This window comes from Salmo trutta, chromosome 17, assembly GCF_901001165.1.
Source record: "Salmo trutta chromosome 17, fSalTru1.1, whole genome shotgun sequence".
In the NCBI taxonomy this organism is placed as follows: domain Eukaryota; kingdom Metazoa; phylum Chordata; class Actinopteri; order Salmoniformes; family Salmonidae; genus Salmo; species Salmo trutta.
In genome coordinates, this window is record NC_042973.1 from 20,822,612 (window position 1) to 20,839,571 (window position 16,960).

Consider the following 16,960-nt stretch of genomic DNA (forward strand, 5'->3'; position numbering starts at 1 on the left):
CTACCTTCAGGCTATGCTCAAATCATACACCCCAACCTGAGCACTCCGTTCTGCCACCTCTGGTCTCTTGGCCGTCCCACCCCAACGGGAGGACAGCTCCCGCTCAGCCCAGTCTTCTCTGTCCTGGAAATGGTGGAAGCAGCTTCACCCTAATGTTAGGACAGCGGAGTCCCTGCCCATCTTCCAAAAACAATTGAAACCCTACCTCTTAAAAGAGTATCTTAAAACCTTTTACGGCTAGGGGTTCCGCTAGCGGAACGTTTCGACAACATCCGGTGAAATGACAGAGCGCGAAATTCAATAATTTAAAAAGAATATGTAACTTTCATACATTCACAAGTGCAATACACCAAATTAAAGCTTAACTTCTTTTTAATCTAGCCACCGTGTCAGATTTCAAAAAGACTTTACGGCAAAAGCAAACCAGGTTATTATCTGAGGACAGCACCCCATCAAACAAACACATGACAATCATAATTCAACCCGCCAGGCGCAACACAAAACTCAGAAATGAGGTAAGTTAAGGCAATAAATAGGCAATGGTGGCGAAGTAATTACAATATAGCAATTAAACACTGGAATGGTAGATGTGCAGAAGATGAATGTGCAAGTAGAGATACTGGGGTGCAAAGGAGCAAGATAAATGAATAAATACAGTATGGGGATGAGGTAGGTAGATATATGGCCTGTTTACAGATGGGCTATGTACAGGTGCAGTGATCTGTGAGCTGCTCTGACAGCTGGTGCTTAAAGCTAGTGAGGGAGATATGAGTCTCCAGCTTCAGAGATTTTTGCAGTTCGTTCCAGTCATTGGCAGCAGAGAACTGGAAGGAAAGGCGACCAAAGTAGGAATTGGCTTTGGGGCTGACCAGTGAGATATACCTGCTGGAGCGCGTGCTACGAGTGGGTGCTGCTATGGTGACCAGTGAGCTGAGATAAGGCGGGGCTTTACCTAGCAGAGACTTGTAGAAAACCTGTAGCCAGTGGGTTTGGTGACGAGTATGAAGCGAGGGCCAACCAACGAGAGCGTACAGGTCACAATGGTGGGTAGTGTATGGGGCTTTGGTGACAAAACGGATGGCACTGTGATAGACTGCATACAATTTGTTGAGTAGAGTGTTGGAGGCTATTTTATAGATGACATCGCCGAAGTCGAGGATCGGTAGGATGGTCAGTTTTACGAGGGTATGTTTGGCAGCATGAGTGAAGGATACTTTGTTGCGATATAGGAAGCCGATTCTAGATTACATTTTGGATTGGAGATGCTTAATGTGAGTCTGGATGCAGAGTTTACAGTCTAACCAACACCCAGGTATTTGTAGTTGTCCACGTATTCTAAGTCAGAGCCGTCCAGAGTAGTGATGCTGGACGGGCGAGCAGGTGCGAGCAGTGATCGATTGAATAGCATGCATTTAGTTTTCCTTACGTTTAAAAGCAGTTGGAGGCCACGGAAGGAGAGTTGTATGGCATTGGAGCTCGTCTGGAGGTTAGTTAACACAGTGTCCAAAGAGGGGCCAGAAGTATACAGAATGGTGTCGTCTGCGTAGAGGTGGATCAGAGAATCACCAGCAGCAAGAGCAACATCATTGATGTATACAGAGAAGAGAGTCGGCCCGAGAATTGAACCCTGTGGCACACCCATAGAGACTGCCAGAGGTCCGGACAACAGGCCCTCCGATTTGACACAATGAACTCTATCAGAGAAGTAGTTGGTGAACCAGGCGAGGCAATCATTTGAGAAACCAAGGCTGTCGAGTATGCCAATAAGAATGTGGTGATTGACAGAGTCGAAAGCCTTGGCCAGGTTGATGAATACGGCTGCACAGTAATGTCTCTTATCGATGGCGGTTATGATGTCGTTTAGGACCTTGAGTGTGGCTGAGGTGCACCCATGACCAGCTCTGAAACCAGATTGCATAGCGGAGAAGGTACGGTGGGATTCGAAATACTCGGTAATCTGTTTGTTAACTTGGCTTTCGAAGACCTTAGAAAGACAGAGTAGGATAGATATAGGTCTGTAGCAGTTTGGGTCTAGTGTCACCCCCTTTGAAGAGGGGGATGACCGCGGCAGCTTTCCAATCTTTGGGAATCTCAGACGATTCCAAAGAGAGCTTGAACAGGCTAGTAATAGGGGTTGCAACAATTTCGGCAGATAATTTTAGAAAGAGAGGGTCCAGATTATCTAGCCCGGCTGATTTGTATGGGTCCAGATTTTGCAGCTCTTTCAGAACATCAGCTGTCTGGATTTGGGTGGAGAAAAGGAGAAATGGTGGTAGCATTGGCGGGTTGCTGTGGAGGGTGCCGGGCAGTTGACCGGGGTAGGGGTAGCCAGGTGGAAAGCATGGCCAGCCGTAGAGAAATGCTTATTGAAATTCTCAATTATAGTGGATTTATCAGTGGTAACAGTGTTTCCTAGCCTCAGAGCAGTGTGCAGCTGGGAGGAGGTGCTCTTATTCTCCATGGACTTTACAGTGTCCCAGAACCTTTTTGAGTTAGTACTACAGGATGCAAATTTCTGTTTGAAAAAGCTAGCCTTAGCTTTTCTAACTGCCTGTGTGTATTTGTTCCTAACTTCCCTGAAAAGTTGCATATCACGAGGGCTATTCGATGCTAATGCAGAACGCCACAGGATGTTTATGTGCTGGTCAAGGGCAGACAGGGCTGGAGTGAACCAAGGGCTGTATCTATTCCTAGTTCAACATTTTTTGAGTGGGGCATGCTTTTTTAAGATTGTCAGGAAGGCACTTTTAAAGAATAGCCAGGCATCATCTACTGATGGGATGAGGTCAATGTCATTCCAGGATACCCCGGCCAGGTCGATTAGAAAGGCCTGCTCTCAGAAGTGTTTTAGGGAGCGTTTGACAGTGATGAGGGGTGGTCGTTTGGTCGCAGACCCATTACGGATGCAGGCAATGAGGCAGTGATCGCTGAGATCTTGATTGAAAACAGCAGAGGTGTATTTGGAGGGCGAGTTAGTTAGGATGACATCTATGAGGGTGCCCGTGTTTACGGATTTGGGATTGTACCTGGTAGGTTCATTGATAATTTGTGTGAGATTGAGGGCATCAAGCTTAGATTGTAGGATGGCCGGGGTGTTAACTTCTTGCATCTAGGCGTTCCGCTAGCCAATGGAACAGCAGGGTGCGAAATTCAAAACATCAAAAATCTAATAATTTCAATTTCTCAAACACATGACTATTTTACACCATTTTAACCTGTTGGGGATAGGGGGCAGTATTTGCACGGCCGGATAAAAAACGTACCCGATTTAATCTGGTTTCTACTCCTGCCCAGTAACTAGAATATGCATATAATTATTGGCTTTGGATAGAAAACACCCTAAAGTTTCTAAAACTGTTTGAATGGTGTCTGTGAGTATAACAGAACTCATATGGCAGGCAAAAACCTGAGAAGATTCCTTACAGGAAGTGGCCTGTCTGACCATTCCTTGAGCTTCTTGACTCTGTTTATTGAAGACTGAGGGTCTTTGCTGTAACGTGACACTTCCTACGGCTCCCATAGGCTCTCAGAAGGCGGGAAAAAGCTGAATGATGTAATTCCAGCCCCAGGCTGAAACACATTAGCGCTTTTGGCAAGTGCTCTATCAGAGGACAATGGGCTGAGGCGCGTGCACGAGTCGACCCCATGTTTTTATTTTCTATCGTCTTTGAACCTAAACACAGATTCCCGGTCGGAATATTATCGTTTTTTTACGAGAAAAATGGCATAAAAATTGATTTTAAACAGCGGTTGACATGCTTCAAAGTACGGTAATGGAATATTTAGAAATGTTTTGTCACGAAATGCGTCGTGCTCGTCACCCTTCTTTACCATTCGGATAGTGTCTTGAACGCACGAACAAAACAGAGGATATTTGAACATAACTATGGATTATTTGGGACCAAACCAACATTTGTTATTGAAGTAGAAGTCCTGGGAGTGCATTCTGACAAAGAACACCAAAGGTAATAACATTTTTCTTATAGTAAATCTGACTTTGGGGAGTGCTAAACTTGCTGGGTGTCTAAATAGCTAGCCCTGTGATGCCGGGCTATCTACTTAGAATATTGCAAAATGTGCTTTCACCGAAAAGCTATTTTAAAATCGGACATATCGAGTGCATAGTGGAGTTCTGTATCTATAATTCTTAAAATAATTGTTATGCTTTTTGTGAACGTTTATCGTGAGTAATTTAGTACATTTTTAGTAAATTCACCGGAAGTTTGCGGGGGGTATGCTAGTTCTGAACGTCACATGCTAATGTAAAAAGCTGGTTTTTGATATAAATATGAACTTGATTGAACAAAACATGGTGGTTGGATTCAGGAGAATTGTATCTTTAACCTCTCTAGGGTCGGCGGGACGAAATCGTCCCACCTACGTAACAGCCAGTGGAATCCTGTGGGGCGTTATTCAAATACCTTAGAAATGCTATTACTTCAATTTCTCAAACATATGACTATTTTACACCATTTTAATTTTCAATACATTTGTAAAAATGTCTAAAAACATGTTTTCACTTAGTCATTATGGGGTATTGTGTATACAGTAGATGGGTGAGGGGAAAAAAAACTATTTGTGAACTAGTCAAGTGAAATAAATACTTTTTGAAGGCACTGTATATTAGAGACAAGATGACCTCTATACCTTATTTATTGCATCTGTCTTACGACATCCCTCAAAAGTAGAGGTGACGGCGGTAGTAGTCAGATCAAATCTATTTTTCCTTAGCTTTGGTCCTCTCTCAGACTGACAAACTGTCCTGTGAAGTCCTTTGGTGTGGTATGGTCATGTGTGCCGTGAAGGGCGATGGCCAAGTGAACTCAGTGCCAGATAGACCAGGGTAAACTCCTTGCTACTCGTTGCTAGTACCACTCCTGGGAGAAATCTTGAAATTATCTCCCCCCCCCAGCTCCATTAACTATGCCTCAGCTTCAGAAAATGTAATCTTGGTAAAGCCACCTTCAGTTTTAGTGCCCCCCCATTTTTGGAATAGTCTACAAAACTCATCTTGACTCTGGTGCCTCTAGGGCAGTTTAGGACTTTAATGTTGAATGAATTTAATGACAATTGCAACTGTTTGGATTTATTGTAAACAATTGTATTTGTGATGTTTGAAGTTGTAGTGTTGATTATGTAATTTTCAGTTTATTTTTATTGATCATTTTGAATTTGTTATATCATTGTCCTTAAGGCACCATTGTAATTGAGACACTGGTCTCAATGGGTTCGCCTGAATAAATAAAAGTAAAATAAAAATTTACAAATCTATTCCAAGTTCATGTATTGATCGTATGTGCGTAACACTGTAAGTACTGTAACAAAGCACTTCAAATTAGTTGTCTCCAAAGACATTCCACTCCCTTGCTGTGCCACTGTGTCACGCCAGCCATTGGCTGTCATTGTGGAAATGGCAAGTCTCTGTCTGCCATACACTATATTTGGTTTATTTTCCATCAAGGACACTTCTGAACATTGAGCCTCTTTCTCCACCCACCTTTATCAATTTTTAGCTGATCATCTACTTTTCTCAGACAGCACAGGAGACAGGCTTAAGGCCTGAAATACTGTGTAAATGCATGCTAGTTTTGTATAGAATATAATAAAATAGAATAGAACAAAAATGAATTATTATTCATTGTTGGATAAGAATGGATATGTGTCTGTACCTGCATGCATTGTATACAATAAGAACTGTGTCCATGTCTCATGTCCTATATTGTATGTTGCATATGTGTGTCCGGTGTGTGTCTGCTGTGGGGCCTGGACCCTGGGCTTCTGGAGGATAAGAGTGTAGTGTTCTCCTCCGCCCAGCGCTGCAGGGCACACAGAGGCTGCTCAGTGATTGACTGGGCTGTAGGCAGGCCCATTAGGCCTTGTGCATTGTCCACTAGCCACTTTGACTGTGCAGAGCCCCTGGTATAGAAGCCCCCTCCCCCCACATCCCTCTAGTGGGGCTAAGACAATTAACCACAAGCATGGGGAAATCCATGTTTTCACATTCCCACTACAGAGAAGAGCAATGTTCACATAGACTTTGTTCTCTCTCCCCCTCTCCCTCTCTCTGTCTCTCTCTCCCTCTCTCTCTCTCTCTCTCTCTCTCTCTCTCTCACATAACAAAAATGCATATAGACTTTATTGGGTTTCATGCTTTGAAATATAATTTACTTTTACCTGACTCAATCAGTTCTGTCATCAAGTAAGTTGTCATTAGTAATGAATGTCAGTGCACATGTTTGTGTTGTGAAAGAAAGCAGTGGAATGGCTTCATAACTTAATTGTTGGACCATAAATCATAGTAGCCAATGGATCCTTTGTTCAGTATTTCTTAATATTTCCGTTTGTACTGTCTGTTTCAGTCTCTGGCCCTTAAGGACTGTTTAGTCCAGACAGGTAACTGACCGACTGATGTATTTCCTCTTTAACAAAAAGATCCTGGCCTTCTTGACTTTACTCTCCTCAGTGGTGGAAACCAAATAGACAGTGAACTCTCCTCTGGAAGTCCAAATAGCTGATCATTTTCCTGCCCATTTTGAGAATATAGTAATACAGACCTGTGTTATGTATTGCATATTTCTTGATTACTGTAGCTCTGTGTGTGTGATTGAGTCAGAGTCGAGGTCTTCAGAAAGATATTTAGCCAAGATGTCACATAGGATTTCGCTGACTGTAGATCAGGTTGTGTGTCCTACCAACCCAGACTGCTAGGCTCATTAACATCACAATTGATTACCACACAACATGGCATCAGAATGGAATCCAGCTATGTGACCAGCAGTTTGTCAATGAACTGTGTCCGGTGTCAGAGTCCTGTGTTTGATGTGGACTGGGCACACAGTCAGGGGCCCAGGGGCCTGTCACAAACTCAACTGGGTCTGGGCTGATGGGACCATAGTCATTGATTCAGTCAGGACCTTTAAATCTTAGAGTCTGGTTGGATAAAGGGTGGTGCATTGTGGGGTTGGTCTGTGATAGGATGGGGTTGCCTTATGTGATAGGATCCTGGTGAGGTCTCCATAGGGTCATCTACAGGTTATGAAGGGATAGAAAGGTCCTAATGTGTCCTCTGTTTTTGTGATAAACCATACTTATGTCCGAATATGGGTCATCTGGTGTGATACTGTCGAAGCATGTTGCGATGCGTCTTTGGGTTGTCTATGTGAGATAAACCTTGATGAGGTCCCAACGTGGGTTGTCTGTAAGTGATAAAAGCATGTTGAGATGTGGTCATGGGTCATCTATCTTTCCGTGGGTCGTGTGGTGTGATAAAGCCATTGTGTGGTCTGAGAGGATAGTATCTCCAGGTCACGTGTCCGTATTGCCCCCCTGGCCTGGGTCTGAGCAGCAGCAGCTGATAAGGGGAGGAACAATATGGCCCTGTAATCAGCAGCTGCTCATGCGTCTTTGTGTGTGTGACTGGAGAATGTCCTGGATAAACACATATCAATATAAGCAGATACACACACACACACACACACACACACACACACACACACACACACACACACACACACACACACACACACACACACACACACACACACACACACACACACACACACACACATGCAGTCACACTTGCATGCACGAGTGCATTCGCATAATATACTCATGTAAACACACACACACATGTTTGTTTTACTATCCTTGTGGGGACTAAACAATTGATTCCCATTCAAAATCCTATTTTCCCTAAAATCTTAACCTAACCCTATTTCTAACCCTAAACCTAACCCTTAAGCCTAAAATAGCCTTTTTTCTTGTGGAGATCGATGAAATATCCTCAATTGTCTGAATTGTCCTTGTTTTACTATTCTTGTGAGGACGTATGGTACCCAGAAAGATAGTAAAAGCACACAGCCACACACACGCAAGCATGCACACACACACACACACACACTTATACAAACACACATACAGTACATGGGAGGATTGGCTCTGTAGTTGGCGACCTGGAGTCACATGATGAGTGGTCTGCCAGTGGGTGTGATGTTTGGGGCTGATGATGTATGATGTGGTACTGAGGCTGAGCGGTGTGAATCGCCTCTCTGTCCTCTTCAACTCTCCATGGCCAAGTTCTCAACAAACCCCTCCCTGGAGAAGTGTAATTATTGTAGTCACTATATTGTAAGTCTTGAAATCTTCAACTAATGTATTTGGGTTGTAATAAGGGCATCTACTAGAAAAAGCAATAGTTTATCTCTGTATGAATCTGAGTGTTTGTGTTCTCCCTCTTCCATTCTGCTGGTACTGCCATCTGAACAGTGAACACTGATCATCTTTATATTTCTTGAACTCCTGCTAGACCCAGAGCCTCAGACTGCTAGCAGCTGTTAGCTGAATGTCAATCAGGCCTCATGTTTACATGTGGGCAGAATTCCTCTCTAACTCCCAGTCCAAATTCCCAGCAGCATGTGTGGTGAGCAGCAGTCTCCGCTTAGCTCAGCCCAGGCTGTTCCAGACAGAGAGCCTGCTGCCTGTATGCTGCCTGTATGCTGCCTGTATGCTGCCTGTATGCTGCCTGTAGCAGATCTGGGCCCATGGGATAGGCCAGATGTGAGCCTGGCAAGTCAGATCGCGGCACAGTCCCACTGTTTGTGGTCTTTTATTCACGTGATTAGATTCTCTCTACCTCCAGGAATGTATTTCTTCTCCCTCTCCTATGCAAGGCTGGGTTCTATGGTAGGGAAAATGGTTCTGTGGTAGGGAAAATGGTTCTGTGGTAGGGAAAATGGTTCTGTGGTAGGGAAAATGGGGTCTTCCAAAGTAGAGGCTATCAATGTTAATGTCCTGAGACTAACACTACTGTAAGTCTGTCTGACTGTTCATACAACACCAACCAGCCAAGACAATGTGGTTGAGAATACTAGGAATTCTTCTCAGATTCTTGGGGTTTATGAAAATAGAAAATTCAGAGAAACGGGCAGTTGGTGAATATCCAGTAGTGGTTTTGTCTCTCAAAAACTAAAAATGTTTACCCTCTACATTGCTGAAGACATCTGTTGTATAAGTTCAGTCTTGTTGATACCAAATGTCTTCTGTTTACAGATCCACAAAGAGAAGGAGTCATTTTACCCTGTCCAGCCCTGCACAGATCCCACACTACAGGTGAAGACCACCATCCCAGAATGCACAGGTAAGAACGAGTCAAAATATGATGCCGTACTTTAGATGAGGCTAAGGGAACTTACATACAGATCTGTTAGTCAAAGGAACTCTGTCTTTAAGGCAGCTTGTCAGGGGAATTTGTATTGACAATTTCTGTCAGGCAGTCACTAATCATTGAGGGTTATATAAGATAGAGAGGAGCATAAATGAAGATTAGGAGGGTTGTCAGAGTTCCAGAGGTCCTTGCTTGGATCATGGAAGAGCATTTGCAAGAATGTAATTTGATTTCTGGAGGACCTACAGTATGTATTAATCCTCTGAAATCAAGTTACAACCTCGCCTTTCCAACTGAGATCCTCCAGAAATCAAATTACATTCTGGCAAATGAGAGGAGAGGAGAGAGCAGCGCTTTGTAGGAGGAGAGAGAGAGGCTTAGGGCGTTTTCACACACAGTTCTGAGCTATAGTTTCAATCATTTTCATTATTTGTTACATTGTATTTTTTCCATTTGGTCCAGTTGTTTTCACATTGCCAAATATCAAACAAAGTAAATGCCTAAACAAAAACACGCTCAGGCATTTTGCGCATTCCATATCTCAAAGCCATATCAAGTATCTCTGTTGTAAAATAGTTTATATTGAGCGCAAAATTTAGAGTTGAGAAATAAAAATGATACCTACAGAAAGCTGAGAACTATGATAGCTGTGGTTTCCCCACAATTAGATTTGAAAATGTTATACAATAAGAACACTTTATTTGTTTTATCCTGGAACATAAGTGTTTTCCCGGGAAAGGAGAGAGAGTGGATTGCTCCACACAGCAGTGAAACAGGTACAGGGCCAGGCAGACACTTTCTTTAGAGGAATGATGAGGTTAATGTACTTGACTTTTTGACCAAATCATGGTTTTAGCCTCCTAAAAAATAAAAATGTTTAAGTAAGGTGACCATGAAGATAGAATGTGCAGCTCGCACCAATGCCACCAATTAAGAATTGAACTTGCACAGTCAAGACAAAGGGTCGAAAACGGCAACTAAATAGTCGCAGTCTGGAGCACTGAAATGATAAGGTCATTGATGCAGATAAGATGGGTATGGAATGGCACTGCTTTCTTTGAATCTTATCCCTACTGTACCATGTGTCCCTTCGGTATCACTGCACCCTTTGGTTGGCAGGCCAGGCATGCAGCACACTGTGCAGCTCACGAACAAGGCTACCCTACCTCTACTACCTTTGATGTCCGAAGAAGATAGTTTATGTAGCTTATTATTTCATAGGATTTAGACTACTGTTCACATCTGTGCAGAGATTACATTACATTACATTTAAGTCATTTAGCAGACGCTCTTATCAGTTGCCATTAAGTAAGATTTCGCCGACATAAACTCGGCAAAAAAGAAACATCCCTTTTTCAGGACCCTGTCTTTCAAAAATAATTCGTAAAAATCCAAATAACTTCACATCTTCTTTGTGAAAGGTTTGAACACTGTTTCCCATGCTTGTTCAATGAACCATAAACAATTAATGAACATGCACCTGTGGAACGGTCGTTAAGACGCTAACAGCTTACAGACGGTAGACAATTAAGGTCACAGTGACTCTGAAAACCCCCAAAAGAAAGATGCCCAGGCTCCCTTCTCATCAGCGGGAACTTGCCTTAGGCATGCTGCAAGGAGGCATGAGGACTGCAGATGTGGCCAGGGCAATAAATTACAATGTCCGTACTGTGAGACGCCTAAGACAGCGCTACAGTGAGGCAGGACGGACAGCTGATCGTCCTCGCAGTGGCAGACCATGTGTAACAACACCTGCACAGGATCGGTACATCCGAACATCACACCTGCGGGACAGGTACAGGATGGCAACAACAACTGCCCGAGTTACACTAGAAACGCACAATCCCTCCATCAGTGCTCAGACTGAGGATAACACAGTGCCACCGACGTGGCCCACTACCAAGGACTGTGGGCTCTCCTCCGTGGCCAATGTGTGTAAAACATTTAAGTGTGTTAACCCTCGCAAGGCTGCCGGCCCAGATGGCATCCCTATCTGCGTACTCCGAGCATGCGCAGACTAGCTGGTTGGTGTGTTTATAGACATTTTCAATCTTTCCCTTTCCCAGTCTGCTGTCCCCACTTGATTCAAGATGTTCCTCTACCCAAGAAGGCAAGGTAACTGAACTAAATGACTATCGCCCCGTGGCACTCACTTCTGTCATCATGAAGTGCTTTGAGAGGTTAGTTAAGGATCATATCACCTCTACCTTACCTGACACCCTAGACCCACTTGAATTTGCTTTCCGCCCCAATAGATCCACAGACGATGCAATCGCCATTGCCCTATCCCATCTAGACAAGAGGAATACCTATGTAAGAATGCCGTTCATTGACAATAGCTCAGCATTCAACACCAAAGTACCCTCCAAGCTCATCATTAAGGTCGGGCCCTGGGTCTGAACCCCGCCCTGTGCATCTGGGTCCTGGACTGACCCCCCAGGTGGTGAAGGTAGGAAACAACACCTCCACTTCACTGATCCTCAACACAGGGGCCCCACAAGGGAGTGTGCTCAGCCCCCTCCTGTACTCCCTGTTTACCCATGACTGCGTGGCCACGCACGCCTCCAACTCAATCATCAATCAATCATCAAGTTTGTCAGACGACACAACAGTTGTAGGTCTGATTACCAACAATGATGAGACAGCCTACAGGGAGGAGGTGATGGCCCTGGGAGAGTGGTGCCAGGTTAATAACCTCTCACTCAATGTCAACAAAACAAAGGAGCTGTTTGTCGACTTCAGGAAACAGCAGAGGGAGCATGCCCCTATCCACATTGACGGTACCGCAGTAGAGAAGGTGGAAAGCTTCAAGTTCCTCGGCACACATCACTGACGATCTGAAATGGTCCACCCACACAGACAGTGTGGAGAAAAAGGCGCAATGGCATCTCTTCAACCTCAGGAGGCTGAAGAAATTTGTCTTGGCCCCTAAAACCCTGCACAATTGATAGCATCTTGTTGGGCTGTATCACCGCCTGGTACAGCAACTGCACAGCTTGCAATCGCAGGGTTCTCCAGAGGGTTGTGCGGTCTGCCCAATGCATCACCAGGGGCAAGCTACCTGCACTCCAGGACACCTACAGCACCCGATGTCACAGGAAGGCCAAAAAGATCATCAAGGACATCAACCACCCGAGCCACGGCATGTTCACCCCGCTATGATCCAGAAGACGAGGTCAGTACAGATGCACCAAAACCTGGGACCGAGAGACTGAAAAACAGCTTTTATCTTAAGGCCATCAGACTGCTAAATAGCCATCACTAGCCGGCTTCCAGCCGGTTACGCAACCCTGCACCTTAGAGGCTGCGGCCCTATATACATTGACTTGGAATCACTGGCCACTTTAATAATGGAACCCTAGTCACTTTAATAATTTTTACATACTGCTTTACTCGTCTCATATGTATGTACTGTATTCTATTCTACTGTGTTTTAGTCAATGCCACTCAATCTAATATTTAGATATTTCTAAATCCCATTCTTTTACTTTTAGATTTCTGTGTATTGTTGTGAATCGTTTTTAGATACTACTGCACTGTTAGATACTACTGCATTGTAGTTCTACTGCACATTTCGCTACACCTGCTATAACATCTGCTAAATATGTGTATGTGACCAATAACATTTGATTTGATCATAGCTTAAAAAGATCTCCAAATCACTGCAGCTCTGTATCTTGTGTTTCTGTTATGCTCTTCCCTTCGCTTTAGGCAACTTTCACTTCCACTGTTCCACTGGTTGTTAGGCCAAACAATGACAAAACAACAACCCATTCATACAGTATACTCATATAGAATAAAATCCTTTCTGACATCAACATCCTGCCCAAAAGGATTGCAACTAGCGATGCAATAATGTTTTGCAGCACATTTTTCTTACTGATCATTTGACTGTGTTGTGATCAAAGTGGTGTATCTGGCCCAATTCTCTTAGAAAATGTGACCTTGATGATTAATCTTCCTGTTGTGTTTTGATTTTGGAAAATCTGATTGTATTCTAAAGCCTGTTGACTTTGGACTCCCGAGTGGCGCAGAGGTCTAAGGCACTGCATCTCAGTGCCAGAGGCGTCGCTATAGTACCTCGTTCGAATCCAGGCTGTATCACATCTGGCTGTGATTGATAGTCCCATAGGGCAGCACACAATTGACTCTGCATTGGCTGGAGTATGCTGTCATTGTAAATAAGAATTTGTTCTTAACTGACTTGCCTAGTTAAATAAAGGTTACATTTAAAAATAAAAATACAATTAAATATGTGCTGCCTTGCCATGGTAAATATCTGACACTAATCTTAATACGTATTTTCTCTTTCCCAGAATTCCCAGTATCCCCATGCTCAGAGAGTGTTGGAGGATCTGTGTCGACCACTGGTGCCCTGCGGGACTCAGTCAGTGATTTGGACAGTCTGGGAGAGGACGGTGTCTTCAGAAAGGTGAGATCAGCACACTGGAAAGAGACATTCCCTTTATAGTCACAACACTGTCAAAGAAGAAGAGTAAGTCTGTGTCTTGAGTGGCTATGACATGATAGCATATGGGTATATTATAAGTCAGTTATCCTATGACACAAACAACATGGTCTATGACTTTATGTTGTATGTTTCTGGTGATATAGTCCCATATAATTCCCAGCTCCTCTATTCGTTAGTTTATGTTTTGGCCTCTGGCCCCCACCTCCAGTCCACAGCAGCCTGGTCAGTTTGCCTGTTCCATGTGACATCAGCAGCCTCCCATGAGCACTCCTTCCTGGGCCAGCTAACTCATTATGACCTCATCCCACTCACTCGCTCATTACCGCCCTTCCTCCCCTCCCCTGCCCCCAACCCTTTTTTTCAACATTTATACAGTGGAGGGTGGCTGTGGCATAATGGCACTCCAATGCAATTTCACACTACAGCCTTGGTCCTCATTTCTTGTTTCTTGTGGAAAAATACTGATTTTGGCATTTACTACTAAAGGCCATAGAACCATTGACGAACATATTCATAAATGGCAAAAAGGACAGTCAAAAAATAAATAATAAGAAACAAGATTTTCTTTCTGTCCTAAATCAGGAAATATATACAGTGCATTTGGAAAGTATTCAGACCCCTTGACTTTTTACACATTTTGTTACATTACAGCCATATTCTGAAATTGATTAAATACTTTTTCCCTCATCAATCTACACACAATACCCCGTAATGACAAAGCAGAAACTGTTTTTTAGAATTTTTTGCAAATGTATCAAATAAAATAAAACGGAAATGTAACATTTACATAAGTATTCAGGCCTTTTACTCAGTACTTTGTTGAAGCACCTTTGGCAACTATTACAGCCTCGAGTCTTCTTGGGTATGACGCTACAAGCCTGGCACACATGTATTTGGGAGTTTCTCCCATTCTTCTCTGCAGATCCTCTCAAGCTCTATCAGGTTGGATGGGGAGCGTCTCTGCACAGCTATTTTCAGGTCTATCCTGAGATGTTCGAACGGGTTCAAGTCTGGGCTCTGGCTGGGCCACTCAAGGACATTCAGAGACTTGTCCCGAAGTGACTCCTGCATTTGTCTTGGCTGTGTGCTTAGGGTCGTTGTCCTGTTGGAAGGTGAACCTTCGCCCCAGTCCTGAGCGCTCTGGAGCAGGTTTTCATCAAGGATCTTTCTGTACTTTGCTCCGTTCATCTTTTCCTCGATCCTGACTAGTCTCCCAATCTCTGCCGCTGAAAAACATCCCCACAGCATAATGCTGCCACCACCATGCTTCACCGTAGGGATGGTGCCAGGTTTCCTTCAGACGTGACGCTTGGCATTCAGGCCAAAGAGTTCAATCTTGGTTCATCAGACCAGAGAATCTTGTTTCTCATGGTCTGAGAGTCCTTTAAATGCCTTTTGGCAAACTCCAAGCGGACTGTCATGTGCCTTTTTCTGAGGAGTGGCTTCCATCTGGTCACTCTACCATAAATGCCTGATTGGTGGAGTGCTGCAGAGATGGTTGTCTTTCTGGAAGGTTCTCCCATCTTCACAGAGGAACTCTGGAGCTCTGTCAGAATGACCATCGGGTTCTTGGTTACCTCCTTGACCAAGGCCCTTCTCCCCCGATTGCTCAGTGTGGCCGAGCTCTATGAAGAGTCTTGATGGTTCCAAACTTCGATTGAAGAATGATAGAGGCCATTGTGTTCTTGAGGACCTTCAATGCTGCAGAAATGTTTTGGTACCCTTCCTCAGATATTGCCTCGAAACAATCCTGTCTCGGAGCTCTACGGACAATTCCTTCCTGGCTTGATTTTTGCTTTGACATGCACTGTCATCTTTGGGACCTTATATAGACAGGTGTGCCTTTCCAAATCATGTATAACCAATTGAATTTACCACAGGTGGAGTCCAATCAAGTTGTAGCAACATCTCAAGGATGATCAATGGAAACAGGATGCACCTGAGCCCAATTTCGAGTCTAATAGCAAAGGGTGTGAATATTTATGTAAATAAGGTATTTCTGTTTTTTTTATTTTTAATAAATTATCAAACATTTCTCAACCTGTTTCTCAACCTGTTCAGACGGGCATGTATATGTGCTTTCTTGAGCCAAGGGGACCTTGCGGGCGCTGCAGGATTTCAGTCCTTCACGGCGTAATGTGTTACCAATTGTTTTCTTGGTGACTATGGTCCCAGCTGCCTTGAGATCATTGACAAGATCCTCCCGTGTAGTTCTGGGCTGATTCCTCACCGTTCTCATGATCATTGCAACTCCACGAGGTGAGATCTTGCATGGAGCCCCAGGCCGAGGGAGATTGACAGGTCTTTTGTGTTTCTTCCATTTGTGAATAATCGCACCAACTGTTGTCACCTTCTCACCAAGCTGCTTGGCAATGGTCTTGTAGCCCATTCCAGCCTTGTGTAGGTCTACAATCTTGTCCCTGACATCCTTGGAGAGCTCTTTGGTCTTGGCCATGGTGGAGAGTTGGAATCTGATTGATTGATTGCTTCTGTGGACAGGTGGCTTTTATACATGTAACAAGCTGAGATTAGGAGCACTCCCTTTAAGAGTGTGCTCCTAATCTCAGCTCGTTACCTGTATAAAAGACACCTGGGAGCCAGAAATCTTTCTGATTGAGAGGGGGTCAAATACTTATTTCCCTCATTAAAATGCAAATCATTTTATAACTTTTTTTTACATGCGTCTTTCTGGATTTTTTTGTTGTTATTCTGTCTCTCACTGTTCAAATAAACCTACCATTAAAATTATAGACTGATCATTTCTTTGTCAGTGGGCAAACATACAAAATCAGCAGGGGATCAAATACTTTTTTCCCTCACTGTATGTTATGTAATATTAAATGTATGACTGACTAACCCCTTCAAATAGAGTTATTAAAAACATTTGCAAAAACATAAGCAATACAACACTTCTTCACAAATCTAGATAGATAAAGGTTAAATATATATATATTTTTAATATCAGTTCACAGCCAGCCAGCTTGTGTGTGTGTGTTTCTGTTCAAACAAACAAGATTTTCTGGTTTGTCTTTAAGTAGACTCTTCGTTCTAGAAAGGTGGTCGTTCGGTTTCTCAAGCCTAATGACAGTTGTCCACAGACAGGGAATATTCTCTCCACGAACGCTTGGGATTCAGGGGCACAAACCAGATCCAGTGCCACAGGGCACAGCTTTGGATAAACAGCCATCCTTGTCTGCCAGAACTGGAGAGGTGACTCTGTAAACATGCCCCTTTACCTCTTCCAAGTATTTCCGCAACTCACACGGGGCACTTAATGCCATGCTAGATTGACCATCCGGCTGGACGGTGACCTCAAACACAATCTT

The 16,960-nt window shown here is 43.8% G+C and overlaps 1 protein-coding gene across 8 annotated transcripts in view; it reads left to right on the forward strand.

The window, feature by feature from the left end:
- Nucleotides 1–16,960, forward strand: part of LOC115151834 (A-kinase anchor protein 13) — a 172,448-nt gene that overhangs the window by 118,192 nt on the left and 37,296 nt on the right. For all 8 annotated transcript variants that reach the window (XR_003867369.1, XM_029696105.1, XM_029696100.1 and 5 more), the window contains exons 9-10: nucleotides 9,049–9,136; nucleotides 13,480–13,595. Coding sequence is in view for 7 of the 8 variants with exons in the window: in XM_029696105.1 (XP_029551965.1) it covers nucleotides 9,049–9,136; nucleotides 13,480–13,595 (204 nt within the window). In the remaining variant the exon portion in view is untranslated. The remainder of the gene's footprint in view (nucleotides 1–9,048; nucleotides 9,137–13,479; nucleotides 13,596–16,960) is intronic.